General features: G+C 35.6%; 3 protein-coding genes and 1 pseudogene across 4 annotated transcripts in view; 2 read left to right on the forward strand and 2 right to left on the reverse strand.

The window, feature by feature from the left end:
* Positions 1 to 1548, reverse strand: part of LOC108366710 (uncharacterized) — a 2801-nt gene extending 1253 nt beyond the window's left edge. Inside the window, exons 1-2 of the mRNA XM_017621170.1 lie at positions 1143 to 1548; positions 132 to 264 (exon numbers count right to left, since the gene is read on the reverse strand). Of these exons, the coding sequence (XP_017476659.1) occupies positions 132 to 264; positions 1143 to 1239 (230 nt within the window). The 5' untranslated portion in view covers positions 1240 to 1548. The remainder of the gene's footprint in view (positions 1 to 131; positions 265 to 1142) is intronic.
* LOC108366711 (uncharacterized) lies at positions 269 to 11019 on the forward strand. Of its 2 annotated transcripts, none has more exons than XM_017621172.1 (4): positions 269 to 289; positions 9269 to 9381; positions 10045 to 10177; positions 10838 to 11010. In XM_017621172.1, the coding sequence occupies exons 2-4, from the start codon at positions 9273 to 9275 to the stop codon at positions 10935 to 10937; spliced, it is 342 nt and encodes a 113-aa protein (XP_017476661.1). In that variant the 5' UTR covers positions 269 to 289; positions 9269 to 9272; the 3' UTR covers positions 10938 to 11010. The 2 variants fall into 2 exon arrangements, with proteins under 2 accessions (XP_017476661.1, XP_017476660.1); XM_017621171.1 differs by lacking the exon at positions 269 to 289 and adding an exon at positions 8342 to 8476 and having other exon boundaries at positions 10838 to 11019.
* A 371-nt stretch (positions 11020 to 11390) lies between these two features.
* Positions 11391 to 11991, forward strand: LOC108366716 (venom peptide HsVx1-like). Its single transcript, XM_017621176.1, has 3 exons — positions 11391 to 11578; positions 11637 to 11742; positions 11808 to 11991. Exons 1-3 carry the CDS (start codon positions 11506 to 11508, stop codon positions 11899 to 11901), a joined length of 273 nt encoding a protein of 90 aa, XP_017476665.1. The 5' UTR covers positions 11391 to 11505; the 3' UTR covers positions 11902 to 11991.
* A 991-nt stretch (positions 11992 to 12982) lies between these two features.
* LOC108366726 (glucose dehydrogenase [FAD, quinone]-like) overlaps positions 12983 to 14733 on the reverse strand; it is a 1941-nt pseudogene continuing 190 nt past the window's right edge.

The raw sequence follows: 14733 nt of genomic DNA on the forward strand, positions 1-14733 counted from the left end.
ATTATCGATAGTAATGCAACCGGCAAATGGCAATGATAAAAGTAGAAAGAATAACACAGCTTGTGTATTTTTATTTTCAAATACTTTTTGCGTGGAAATTTAATTTTTATTAAAGTCTCGTGCATACTCACAATTCAATTTCGATTACATAATCTTGGCGACAGTAAATCGATTCGCAGCGGCCATCGCGATTAATCGGTTTGTAGGATTGATTCTTGGGTATTGGCTGTCGGAGTTCCTCGTAGTAGCACTGACCTGGATAGTCTGAAATATAAAGGCGGTTAAAAATGTAATTTTACAAATTTTTGTCAGAATTTATTATTAAATGAAGTGGAGAGGTTATTCGTTAATTGAAGCTTGATTCGGATGCTAAAGGCATGTATGATCTTGAAACGCATTGAGAGTAAAAGTGCACTGAACTGGGCGAGCAGATTGTAAGAAGATTTGTTTTGTATTTTGAGGGCAAATGGTCAGTTAACACAGTTGCCCATATACCGTTTTGAATATAAGAACAGGCAGACATAACTGAGAGCCTATAAGTCATCAGCTGCCTCTAAAATGGTTCGCTAAGCATGTAGTGCGCTTTATCTCATCAAAACGTTATCAGATGAAGATTTTTCAAAGCAATTATTGGTGATATGTTAATTTTTTTTCAGACCATTTGTACTATCTATAAACTTAGCTATGAGGCGATACAACGCGTAAAGTGTTCCAAACGTTGATGCCGATTTTTTAAGACACCTAAACGGATACTTTAACAAGGAAAACTGCATTGCAATGAGTCCCTATTTTGTTTGGTTTCTGAGCTGGCAGAGTCTTCTTCGAAAATGATGCCGGTCACGCTGCTACAATGATCGGACGTTGTCGTGAAGTTTTTATGTCATGGACACTGCACTGCTAACCACTACACCACAGCGACCGGACGAGAGTTAGTGAAAGTATTAATTGCCTTGGATGTCGTTGTTTGCCCGCGTTTGTTGTTGTACGCGGTCCTGGATCCCGCCCTTTAGATTTCACATACTCAACTCACTAGACTTGAAATTTGCATAAGCCCGTATGGTTAGGATAAACATTTTGCTAAATTAGACTTGGACACAGTGCCTCCGAAAGTATTCTATTTTCCCTTTACTTGTCTTACACACCTGGATGCACTGCATTGCCACGATAACGTAAATCTGCCGAAACTTTGTGACCACTCAGGATACATAGCAGCAATAAAATTGGTAAAATTGCTTGCATTTTTTTTAACGGCAATAAATGAATAATTTCGATTAATATTTAATTATAAAAATTTTGGTACGATTCTTTGTTTTTATCCGCTTAACTTTTTTTACTTTACAGCGAGTGCCTTCCGCTAATTATAATATTTTACTATTTATTTTCAAAGAATATTATTTTGTCTCAACATAAAACACTACTTAACACTTTTACACTTTGCTCAACGACTTTATTTCTGCGACTGAACGAAGCAAAAGTAATTGTTGTTGCTTTTATATAAACAAAAAAGAATTAATTATGGACCACTTGTAGGCGGAACGGATAGCCAGTCGAGAGACGGATAAGCAAATAAGCTTCCATGATGCCTGCTTACAGCTATACATATGTATGTACGTATGTACATATGTATGTACCCCCCTTCTACTATGTACCACAAATTACTCATTCAGTCGATTTATGATACCCTCGTGTTTCTTTTGAATACATATTTTGTTTACTTTACTTCTTCTCCTCTACTCCTTCTTCTTCTTATTTTCTTGCTCTAGTTTTGATTTTAGCGCGTGAATATTTTCGTGGATATTTTTGCTTTATGATGTTGACTAGTTTTTATTGCTGTTGTTTTTGTTTTTGTTGTTTATGCATTGTCTCTTCAGTTACGTCGCCTTTGCCATGTCTCGTTTTTTTTTTTTAATTGCATTGTTTAATTAATTAAGTTCAGGCGAGAAGCTGCATTTCGCAATAAAGTCGAATGCAGAAATGTGAATGTAATGTTGGTTGGCGGCTAAATCAGGTGAACAGTTGTTGCTCATAAAACCCAGAAACTATCAAGGCGACTAAAAGCAAGAGTGAAACGAAGATTTAGCCTAAAAAAAAGTCAAACATAATAAGAAGTTATTTAAAACGTCCTACAGACTGTATGTGGATGCGCAGAGTAAAAGCTCTCTCTGGTCGTAGCTGGAATTGGTGCTCTTTTTCCGGGCAGTATGGATTAATCCCTAATTATGGAGGTAGGCTTTTAGCTTTGCATTTACTGAAGCTTTTGCCATCTGAGCTTTTATTCTCGTGGTAATTTCTGAAATTTATTGGGAATTCGTTAAATCCTATAGATCAGTGTCGACCAAAGCATAGTTCGCGGGCAAAGCTTTTTTTAAACTTTCTCTAGTTATATTTCTGATAGATGCTCACAGATTACAACATTGCTTGAAAACAGTATTGGACAGGGATAGGTTTTAATCTTTTGCAGCTGGTGACGAAATATATTGAAAGCTTAAAAACTTGGTAAACGTACCTTCAAAGTGTTCAGCTTATCCTTAAATGCAACCCATGGGTAGACCTTTCTTCAATTTTTTATATATTATATTTTATATATCAATAGAGGGGGAGAGAAGAGAGAGATAGTTTATTTGAGGATCCTACGCCGCCTTAGCTCTTTCCCAATCTGCACCGTACCTCTCCCAATATTTCTACAACCAGGAACTAAGCAGGAAAATATCTGAAAAGACTCAAAAGCAACTCTCGCACAACGGAGAATTAAACGCTATGTAGACCGCTTTCGCTAATCGCTCAAAATTGTACCTGTCTGGCGGATAGTAGGTACTCGTATCTTATTTCTGATCGTTTTTTGTGGCCAGAGGAGATGGAAATAAATTAGTGTTGGGCAGTATCGATACCAAAAGTACTCAGAACTCGATTCTCAAAAGGATTGAGAGTACCCGATTTTTAAAAGTATTAGGTTAAGTCCCATTTTCACGTTGGCGCGTTAACTCTCGTTCGACAGATAAGTTTTACTTTTGTGCTGAAAATGGGCTGTTATTTGCTCAGTGTAAGTTAACCCTTTACTTGGAAAGTAGTCCTGAGTGGACTGCATAGGCAGCACCCTAACGTTACTGAATCATCTAGTCTTCAATCAACTGAGTCTTCAGAAGCATGGATGATGGAGCAAATTAATCCTAGCATCGAGCGATGTTTAACAGGATGGCAATGACCGGCTCTAAGACGGCAAAAAAGTAAGTGCGCCTGGGCCACACTGGATAATTGAAACTTACGTTACTTACCTATCTATTTTGTGTCATAACCACTATACATACATACATAAATCCGCATTTGCTTAAGGTTATATTTTTTGTCTTTTTTCTATCTAAATCCCTACCTCTACCCTGTTCGTTCTAATTACATTTATGTTATTCTTTTTTCCTTTATCTTCATCTTCTTATCGATAGTAGCATCCAATAAAATATCGATAACAAAACCAATAAAAATATCGATATCAAAATCGAAAAAAATTCGATAAAAATTTCGATAGCAAAGTCTATTATAATATTAGTAGCAAAATCAATTAGAAACTTGATAAAAATATCGATAAAAATATACATCACAAAATCGATAAAAACACACATAACAAAATCGATAAAAATATCGATAACAAAATCGATCAAAATTAAAGTCTATAAATATCGATAACATCGATATATATCGATAACAAAATCGATAAAAAATATCGCTAACAAAATAGTTAAAAATATCGATTACAAAATCGACAACAAGTCGATAAAAATATCGATAACCAAATCGATAAAAATATCGATAACAAAACCGATAAAAATATCGATTATTTTATCGATAAGTCCCGAGAATCCCGAAAATCTCTAAAATCCCAAAATAGTTCCCAGATTGAGTCTCTCTCTATATCCTTTCCTCTTTAATTAACCCACTTCCAAAAAAGGAGGAGGTTATCAGTTCGTCGGAATATTTTTTTAATTTTATTTTTTCATTGGATCATGAGATATATATGTATATGTATATATATATATATTTTTTTATGAGAGTTGAAGTCGGTTTTTTTTCTAAAAATTACTTGTATGTTTATCGTTTTCTTCATCTACATATTCCCCTTCAGCTTTGCCCTTACATATATATATGAGTAAAGCTTTTGACCTAAAAACAGCATGCAATGAATTTAGAATAATCACCCTCATTGCGAGAGTCGTGTCGAATGCAAGTCGTTTTTCGATAGTCGAATCGTATAGAAAATCTCACGTCATTGCCTAAAATTTCCACTCGACTAGTGTATTAAAACGGAAAAACTTGGCAGCACTGTATAGTTTTCGACGATTTTCGTCGCTTACTTATTTCAGCACGACAGTAGACAATGCCAATGTTGTCGAGTCGTACAATTTAGCCTAATTTACGACTTACGCAATGAGGCTGAATATATAAAATGCCTTTTTCGGTTCCTGCTACCATTGAAAAGGATTCCTTGATGCAAGAACATCAAAAATATCTGTTTAAAACATTTTAAAAAGTTCACCTCATACTGTTTTCAGGTAAAAAATACAACATCATCTATTTGTTAGAATAATTAAAAATAAACATTTAATTAGAAATAATCAAATAATTGAAGACAATCTAATAATTAAAAACAATCAAATAACTAAAAACAATCAAGTAGTTAAAAATAGTCAAACAATTAAAAATAATCAAATAATTAAAAAAAACAATTTGATTAATTTTGAGTATGTATCTGATTATTTTTAATTATTTGATTATTTTTTTAATGGCACTTAATCATGATTATTTTTGATAATTATAATTAATAATTAATTATTAATGGCTGGGTTATGTAAGAAAATTAAAATAATCATTTAAATTAAAAAATGCAAAAAAATTAATGATTACTAATCGTAACGGAAATTTAACAGCTCTGAACCCATATTATAGTGGAAGGATCGCTCTTTCAAATGAGCCTGAGAATCAATTCCCGAAAAATTTATTTTTATCACTTCACAACGCAGAAAAAAAAAATTGACTTCCGCATATATATTTATATGAACATAGTGCTTGTCATAACTATACGACATTCACAAATTGGGAAGTTTTGACTATTTGTTTTATTACTTTAAAATTTTATTTAATTTTTTTTTAATAGAAATGGTTCATTATTTAACGAAAATCGTATGATCCAAGTCTCAAATTTTGTGCAATATTAAAAAAAAAACTCAACAAACTTTCATAAAAATTTCTAGCTTTTTAATCGATTTCTTAGAAATATTTTGAGTACCTATACAGTTTTGTAGCCCATTAAGTTTTCGTATAATATAGTGCAAGTTTGAAGTAGCTGGGACTTATCGCCTATTTTTTTTTTAGCTGATGTAAATTTATCCATCCCCTTTTGTTCGTCATTATCTCAGTGGTTACTTATCTTTTTTTGTTTATACAAAATTATATGTATGTACCTATGTATACATAAATATTTTGTATCTTTACAACTCACAATGAGCTACCCTAAGCCAACCTGTTTTTACATAAAATGAAGGTCAAAGGTCGAAGCCACATAAGCCACAGTGATAAATTGTCAGCCTCAATGCAGCGTAACTTTACAGCTGAAAACTATTGCGTGACGTACAAGTAAAAAATTCCTAAAAATCTTTACTTTGATTCGGTGAAAATCCATGCTTATGTACGTTTCGCTTCGCAAATAAAACTGTTCATATTGGTACAGAATCTTGAAAAGCAGACAAAAAGCTGAAAAAGAATACAAAGGTACAAAACACCCAAAGACAGTCAAAAGCAACATACATATGTATATACATATGTATGTACTGTTAAATAACTTCAGCGAAAAGTCGCCAACATTTCATTCGCCGCTCAGCGTGCACGACTTCAATGCTAATTAAGTTGATTAACAACAGCAAGCTGACGTCGATTTCGCATTAATTCCACACATCCGTACAGACGTGTTTACTATGCTATGTCAATATTTATTGCATTGTTTGAAGCAATGTGCAAGAACAATAAATTATTTGCATTAATTCAACACATCAGCGACACCTGTGATTATGATTATCGCGCTATGAACATTTTTGTTATTGTTTTGTTGTTGTATTTTTTTCTATTTTTACTAATTAATCTTTATTTATTTATTTGCTGCACCAAGTGTTAGGTCAACACACTATAAACATTTCGTTCACTGCTTAACATTACGTTTGTTGTTAATCTGCTTTTAGCGGTTAATTTCAGTTTCATTTCAAGTACACAATTAACGGTACTCAACGTCACACACTACAAAATAGTTTAGTGCAGAGTACACTGCGAAAAGAAATGCTGGAAGCAGTTGTGGCGATCCCTATGATGTCATTCGTATAGTAGTTTCAGACTTAATGGGACTGCGATCTAAAAAGACTGACAACTTTAAGGTGACCAAGAAGTCTAACTGTTGGGACTTAAAAATCTGACCTGATTAAATCCGCAGACCAAACCTAACTCTGAGCTGTAAACGCTGGTACGCCAAGTATCATGAGTTTTGATCTAAATCGCTGCTGTAAGTCTAGTGACAGCAGCCTAAAAATAGATACTAACGTCATCAGTTATGGGATCATGTGATCGAACTCTAATGATATGATTTTTGCTAAAGCGATCAAGTGACTTAAGTCAAACGATGTAATGTGATTTTAAGACCCGCAGATTTAAGCGTTTGAAAAGCGAACCTGTCATCTAATCCAAGCGATATGATGTGATCTCGCTTGCCGCGACGTGATATCAACTGATGTGATATGAAACAAAAAGCCACTGATACACTAAAGTAGCTCTCTAAATAATGCCCGGCTCAACATCAAAAAGCGATCATGTGTTCTAAATCAAGCGCTCTGGTGTGATCTCACATATCTCGCATATAAAATATGTACATGCTGATTTCAAGTCTAGAAAACGATCAAGTCAAGGCATATGATGTGATTTCTTTTTTGATTATCGCGATGTGATGTGATATCAGAAAATAGCCGTCTGATTCACTTAAAAGTAGGTATTTAAAAGACAAAAGGGCGTCTAAAAAACGATCATATGATCTTAGTCAAGCGATATGATGTGATCCCACTTGCCGCGACGTGATATCAACTGATGCAAAGTGAAATAAAGGTCATGTAATTCACGGAAGTATAGCTATATAGAAACCAAGTTGAATGTGCGATTAAAAAGTGAGCATTTATTCCAAATCAAGTGATGTGATGTGGTGCCAGTTTATTGCCTCCGATGTGATGTCAATCGAAACGTGATAAAAGTTATTTTCTGCTCTTTTTTCTGGTAAAACTTTTTGTATGCTAAGTGAGAGGAGATCATGTGATATAAATCGAATGACGTGACATAATTTAAAATAACTGGTTGCTGTGGTGTCCAATGATGTTATACATATTGGATGATGTCGCTATAATGAGCTGAATTCCGCTTAGAGCTCATTCTTTGTAAGAGTCATGCTGATAGGATAGGTTTGATGATCTACATAAGTCGTGCGAGGTGATGCCGGTTGATGGACATGTTTAAGAGAGTCTTATAGTAGTTTTCGGAACTGCATGGAATTACATACCCCCTAAAAGAGACACAGTGACTTATTCTCACAAATTTTCTGCTAAATATTTTTGAAGCAGTTTTAGAAATCAATTTCAAATAAAACCCTTATTAAATTTAGAAGAGTTGCGCTTGGGGGCTAGCGATATCTCATGAATTCTTTTTTGTTTTTCGTTTCCTTTTCCAACGTATTTTTTGTTGATAACGTAATCTATTCTACTTTATGAAGCCAAATTGTTACAGGGTTGACCTACATACATACATATGCAAAACTGTGTGATAACCTTTGGTTTTCTGCATATCAACGCTTTCAGCAATGCCTCAGTGAGTTATATGTAAAGGCAAGGAACAAGAAACCTTAAGAGATTTAAAAAAAATATTTTTATTAGCCTCATAAATTAAAAATATGTCACTTCTTTCAGCTCCAAAGTCACCAATGACTTTTTTAATTCAAAATATGTTAATTGAATTCCATTTTGTTCTCTTCTTTACACATTTGCCTACTATTTCTCCGCTATGATTTCATTTCTACTAAAATATTTAACACTAAATAACAGTGAATATTTTTTTCATTTATAAACTTGAACTTGAGCTTAGCTGCCGCCACTTCCCGACTCACTCGCCAGCCTCGTCTAGAATGCTTGTCAATTCATTTTCATAATCTTCACACCAGCTACGCGCCAATTTATAATCACAATTAGTCATAAAATTTAATTGTATGTGTGTGTGGAGGTGTTTGGTTATTAAAAAGCTTGTAAATATTAAAATTTAAATAAACAATATTTACATTTGTTCGGTCATCAATATTTGCACAACTGAATTTAATAACACTCAGAGCTTCTTCGCAAGCGCAGCGGCGACGCGTTAGATATTTGACCAGAATAACGGGGTGTGAATTTCAACAGCAATAAAAAATCAGTTGGTACACTGAGAAAAGAGTTTATTTACGTCAACTAAATATGTTTTCTTCAACACATGATTTAGTTATAATTACATTATTTGGTTATAGTTACCAAATGATGTGTTGAGAGAAATTTATTTAGCTGACTTTTTTCTGTGTGTAGGTGGATGAGTGTTTAGATTATTTTGTAAGTGTGTGTTTGTGTTAAGAAAACTGTACATAAAAACAAAAGTGTGCAACAAAAATTCATACAAAATACATATATTTAAAATTAAGCTCGTGTAACTCTTTTAACGAAAAGGCGCACAAACACAATAAAGTTAAAAAGCGCAGTTTTGAACGTCGTTTTCTCCTGGCAAAAGGTTTAAACTGAACTGTATTGGTCAGAGAGATCATTAACGCTATCCTTGTCCCTGTAAAACATTCGCAGCCAATATGTAGCTCGTGAACAAAGCTTTTCTCAAGCTTTCATTAGAATTTATTCGGAAATTTGTAGCCCTTTATGATGATCACTGATATGTGAAATGTAGAAAGCAACGGTGACTTCAAAGAGCTTTTACTCTGTATACGCCCATATTGAATCTATTGTAGGCTTAAAAAGCTTTGAAAAACATTTATAATTTTTTTTTAAATCTCCATAAAAGCTCTTTTAAAAGCTTTCGTTCATAAAAGCCCCTTTCAAGCTCAGTTATTATGAGATGAAGCTGTTTAAAACGCATCAATATTTCTGTTAGCCTTCAAAAAAGAGATTTTCAAGCACAAAGTCCATTTAGAAATTGTATTAATTAAAATTTACTCGCTCTCTCATTTCAGCGTCATGCGAAAAGTTAATAAAATATTTCCGTTACTATTTTCTTTAATTTTCACAACTTTACCGTTATCCCGAACATTCTCTACACAATATTACGGTAATACCAGGCATCCAGGTAAGTGAACGTTTTTAAAATCACATATGTATGTATTTGGCACAAATTCATTACTTTCATTACATTCTGTTCATCGAAAATTTTTTTTTTTTTTGCGGATACGATGAGAAAATATTCTGAAAGCTGAAATTTTCAAAAGCTGGGTACTTTTCAAAAACTAAAATGAAGGATTAGCTCTAATAAGTTTTTTTATTAAAGAAAATTTTATAAGTAAATAAATAAGAGGTTTTGAAATCTGCAAAAAAACAAAACGGATTGGGAATTTTTTGCTTGAAACCTCCAATTTTTGTTTAAAATATTTCAAAAACACTCAATCAGCGCATTACTTTCTCTCAAAATATGGCCCAAATTGGTTTAAGTGAAAATTTTTTAGAACAAAAAAAGTAGCATTCGGGCCCAAAACACATTGTAAATGGTTGCGATCTGCGAATTCGCTACCAATTCAATGTAGATACATATCTCCATTTTTGAGGGATGCCTTTTTAATACCAATTTAAGCTAGAATTTAAAAAAAAACCCGAATTTAAAATTTTTTTATAAATAATTTTTTATTTTCATTTTTATTTATTTATTCATAGTCAAATTTCATGTTATCTTTGCACCTTCCTCATCTTTTTTGAAAAATATCTCTTTCCTTATTTAAAATTTTGCCCGCTAATTTAGTTCTTCCAGCCCACTGTTACTATGAGGAATTGGAGCTAGCAGTACCAGTCAATGAGACCCTCTATCCCACAGATATTAAATTTCACTGCATAACGGTCACTTGCCGGCATGATTACGTGCTGATAATAAAGCAGTAAGTGTAATTGAAAAAGAAAATTTTCAATTAAATTTTAAGTTCGATACAATTTTTTAATAAATTCTGAAGCGAAAGCCACTTTTTGGTAATTAGCTGTGAATAAATTTTATGCACAATTTGGAGCCATAGATTTTTTTTAATTTTCTGTATATTTAAAAAAAATAAAATTCAATCGGACCTTCTATATTAAATAAATTTGGCTCAAAAAAAAATGTTTGAAGGCAAAAGATTTTAAACTTAATTTTAACTGAGTTTTTCCAACGTTTTTTACGAGAAATTAAATACATTTTTTTAATAACTGATTCTAAACAAGTTTTGCGCTAATTTAAACGCGAAGTTAATAAAAAAGCGGTTAAAAAGTCCAAATTGTTTATTGTTGTTGTATGTAACTAAATTAATTTTTGTATTTAAATTAATATTTTTTTGTGGATAGTAATTCCAATTAATTTTCAATAAACTTCAAGTCAAGTCAAACAAAATTTTATAAATATCAGTTCTGACTAAACCAATTCGAGCAAGAAATATGTAAATTTTCAACAAAAAAACTATGTAGCTCCAATTAATTTTTTATGATCACTTTCAAACAAATTCTATATATGTTCTAATATATGTTCTTTAAATTTCATAACTTCTCGTCCATTTTATCTACACTTACAGCTGTGACCGTTATCTGCTGCGACACGGTTGCACCGAGCAGCCACCCGACTATAGCCGGCCTTATCCTAATTGCTGTGTTCAAATTAAATGTATTGATTAAATTTCATGAAGATAGATATACATAAATATCATATATGTATAAGAAATAATTTATAGAAGTCAATAAACAAAAGTATTTTTTTTTTTCTAATTTTCATTAATTTTAAATATTCTTGTCCATTTGTTGGCTTCGAGCACAACAACAACAAACATAATAAAAGCGCAGGAAAGTCCCACTGAGCTCGGCCAGTAGATTCAAAAATATTTTCGTAAATCACCCGCTTCCCCACCAGAACCAGTTTCTAACGCTAGGGAAAGCCCAACTGTCCCCACTTTTAAGCGCACAAATGCGCATCATCGCCACGAATATTGTCAAATTAGCCGACTATCTACTTTGAACTTGACCGAAGTGACCGAAGCGGCCGCGATCGTGCCAAGTAGTTGTTGAAAAGTAAATGAAAAACGATTAGAATAAATAGCGTAAATAAATTGAAAACAAATAGCAAATAGCAAACCAAATCTTATGTTATTAAAGCTTTGCTATTGAATTTCCGAACCACAGTCACTGTTTGAACTTTGTCGAGTAGAGATAGTTTTTTACGCTTTCGAGAACACCGTAAACGCGTGCTATGAAGTGTGTTGGAGTCTTTGGATCGCTGTTGTTGGTGGTGTTTGTGGCATCACTGGGGAGCGCAAAGGCCGGTTAGTGCGAAGGAAATAATTTTTATTAAAACGTTTTCTAATTCATTTCTTTCGCAAGATTGCGAATATGGTGGCCAGCTGGCGAAGAGCGGCGCGGAGTTTCAAATAAAAGGCGAATGCAATTTGTACAAATGCCACGAAGATGGCAGCATTACTGCCAAGACGTAGGCTGGTTGGCGCTCCACGGTGCTTTTTTATTCTAAAAAATCTTTTTTTTTATTTATTTTAGCTGTCCCTATGTAGTTGCTCCTAATTATTGCAAAAAGATTCCACAAGACGACTCGAAGCCCTACCCCGCCTGTTGTGAAACATTCGATTGCTGAGCTTGTTCAATGAGGATATTTTACTTTTTATTTAAATATTATAAGTAAATTTTCGCGTATGAAAAAAATATATCGAATTTGTTAATTAAATATTAAAGGTATTTCCTTGAGCTGCAAAAGGCTTCTAAAAAGTTCAGGGTCTTAAAACATGGCTGGGAGTAGACCGTGTCCGTAAAGTGGAGATCGCAGATTTAAATTCCCCAAAAAATTATTTTGCTTCACGAAAACATACTCGATTTCGGAGAGCGGCTCAATTCAAAAAATTTTAATTTTTTTTAGAAAATCCGCTGCGAAGGCAGAATGGACTTTCAGTATTTTTTTTGCATAGGAGGATCTCCATAAAAAGTACACTCAGCGTTAAGCTTTGAGATAAACCTACATGCATCAGCGACTGAATTCACGATGGAGAACCTTTATTCGTTCCCAACGATTTGTGAGGAATAAGCATTGCTGGTCTGGTTCAGGAATTGTGAGGAATTGACCTGCTCTAAGGAAATGAAAGTGAGTGAGGACAGTGAAGTCGTAGGGACCTTACTATAGTTTTTCGTGGGCCTTAAGGCTCCGTAAATGTCGTTCCTTTAGCGCTAATTATTTCAGAAGGGATCCTTGCCTACAAAAAATGTGCAGATGTAAGATCAAAACTTCGCTCGATCCTAACTTTTTCTTTGAACCTGTAGCGATTGTAAAGCAAAAGTTCATTTAGATAGTAATCATCTGCAAGTATATCGCGTTTATGGTCCACCTGTTCGAAGCTGGGTCAATTCGTTCTATGTGGTTTCCTGAATATTTTCCCTGTGGTGAAAAAATGTCGTGACTTGTGCTTCCATTCCCAAAGGGGTGATTTCAGCAGTAGCTTCTTAGCGGAAATCTTTCTTGCTCATAAGGCATACCCTAGCCTACAGAGAACGGTGGTTAACTTCCCCCAAAGCCCTGTACTAGTTTCAGTTGACTAGATTGACGCAGCAGTGCAGAGAAAGGCCCCAATGAAAAGAAATTTATGCATTTATTTTCGGAGGAGGATTAGTTAAAAAAAAAGTGATTGTAAAAGAAAGTGTTCGACTTATAATGCATTTAAACTACGTCACTTTGACTCATTCGCCCCTTGGCCATCCTCTTTCCAATCCTGTTTTATAAAGTCCGCCCCTCTTTCGCCAATCATAATCGTCGGTGCGTTCGTATTTCCGTGTGGCACATCGGGCATTATGCTGGCATCGGCCACTCGTAAGTTATCCACACCATAAAGTCGTAAGCGTGGATCCACACATGCTCCCTGATCGCTACTGGGGCCCATTTTTACCGTGCCGGTCTGGTGATAACCCGCCTCTCCGAAGTATTTAACGTAGCAACGCCAGTAGGCTTCCGAACGGTACTTGTACTTATCGCACTCCCCGAGTGGTATACGCAACAGGGTTGCATTTAGTTCCCGCATAGCCTTTGTGCGCTCTAAGCGTTCGATGAAGCGTATACCGCGCAACATAGTCGCCAAGTCTTCGGGATCACTAAAATAATTCGAAAAGATGCGTGGATGATCAAGGTAATCGGAACTGCGCAGACGTATTTTGCCTACGGAGCGAGGCTTGGTCGACAACAATAAAAAGGTGATCAAATGTGACTTCCTTAATTGCCGAATTAAGCGCGCTGTGTACTTCTCGCCACGTCCTGCAAAATTGACTCTGATGGACTCAACATCGCCTTGTTGGTGTAGTGTGTAGTGATATTGCATATCTGGTAAATCGCTATCACCTTTGGTGTTTACGAAGGTGGTGATACTATTGGATCCGTTACCAAACTGACTGTTGTTGCGAGTCAGGAATTGGTATAATAAATCGATGTGCCTCGTCTGCTCAAACGCGTCGAAAGATGTGTTTTCCAATTTAAACTGAACCCTTAGGGCTATGTGATCGCGTAGATTTGAACCAACTGGCAGGTCGTGCACCACCGGTATGTCCAGCTTTTCAAGATGCTTGCGCGGTCCCACGCCCGATAACATCAGCAACTTGGGCGAATCTATGGTGCCTGCCGAGAGCACCACCTCCTTGCGCACCTCAGCACTCAACTCATAACGTTCGCGCAACGAAAATGTTACCATGGTGGCCCGCTTGCCGCTACTATCGAAGTGGATTTTGTGCACGTGCGCATTTTTGATCACATGCAGATTCGGTCGCCTCGAAACCTTGGCCAAATATGTCTTCCCAGTAGCCGTGCGTCTACCATTGCTATTAATCATTGGCTCGAATGCAGTGCCTATTTCTACGCCGTCCTCGAACTCCGACTTGGAGGGCACGCCCAATTCTGCAGTAGCATTGAAAATGGCGTTGTTCAGCAGCACATTGCCTACATCTTTATTTGCGTCGATTACCACATAGCCCATGGGATGCGTGGTATTGCCCACAGGGCGCACAGCGCGCTCATAAAATCGCTTCACATCAGCCCAGCCCCACTGTGTATTGCCCGCTGCCAGCCAGTCGTCGAAATCCTGGCGATGCCCCTTCACGTATACCAGACCATTTATTGCGCCTGTGCCGCCTATGAGCTTACCGCGCGGGTTGTAGCACAATCGGCGCCTAAACCCTTGACAAATGTGTGGTTGTGGGTCCGCGTAGTAATCCCAAGAGTAACGAGTGCGCTGCAAATGACCCTGCAAGCCGGGAATCTGAAAAAAGTTTAGATGTAGTTAAGATAAGTGAAATATGAAACTTGCAGCACCTCTGACTCCTGTGGTGGGTCATCGCCCGCCTCCAACACCAGCACTTTCCACTTGACATTCTCGCTCAAACGACTGGCTACAACCGAGCCTGCCGAGCCAGCACCTATAACTATGAAATCGTATTT

Source organism: Rhagoletis zephyria, unplaced genomic scaffold (assembly GCF_001687245.7).
Source record: "Rhagoletis zephyria isolate East Lansing unplaced genomic scaffold, Rhagoletis_zephyria_1.1 Rzeph_scaffold_02386, whole genome shotgun sequence".
NCBI classification, from domain to species: domain Eukaryota; kingdom Metazoa; phylum Arthropoda; class Insecta; order Diptera; family Tephritidae; genus Rhagoletis; species Rhagoletis zephyria.

Excerpts from the sequence above, each read along its gene's own strand:
- LOC108366711 (XM_017621172.1), top strand. The coding sequence starts at position 9,273 with ATGCGAAAAGTTAATAAAATATTTCCGTTACTATTTTCTTTAATTTTC. Across the intron at positions 9,382-10,044 it reads CGGTAATACCAGGCATCCAG|TTCTTCCAGCCCACTGTTAC; the intron begins GTAAGTGAACGT and ends CCGCTAATTTAG. Across the intron at positions 10,178-10,837 it reads TACGTGCTGATAATAAAGCA|CTGTGACCGTTATCTGCTGC; the intron begins GTAAGTGTAATT and ends CTACACTTACAG.
- LOC108366716 (XM_017621176.1), top strand. The coding sequence starts at position 11,506 with ATGAAGTGTGTTGGAGTCTTTGGATCGCTGTTGTTGGTGGTGTTTGTG. Across the intron at positions 11,579-11,636 it reads ACTGGGGAGCGCAAAGGCCG|ATTGCGAATATGGTGGCCAG; the intron begins GTTAGTGCGAAG and ends TTCTTTCGCAAG. Across the intron at positions 11,743-11,807 it reads GGCAGCATTACTGCCAAGAC|CTGTCCCTATGTAGTTGCTC; the intron begins GTAGGCTGGTTG and ends TATTTATTTTAG.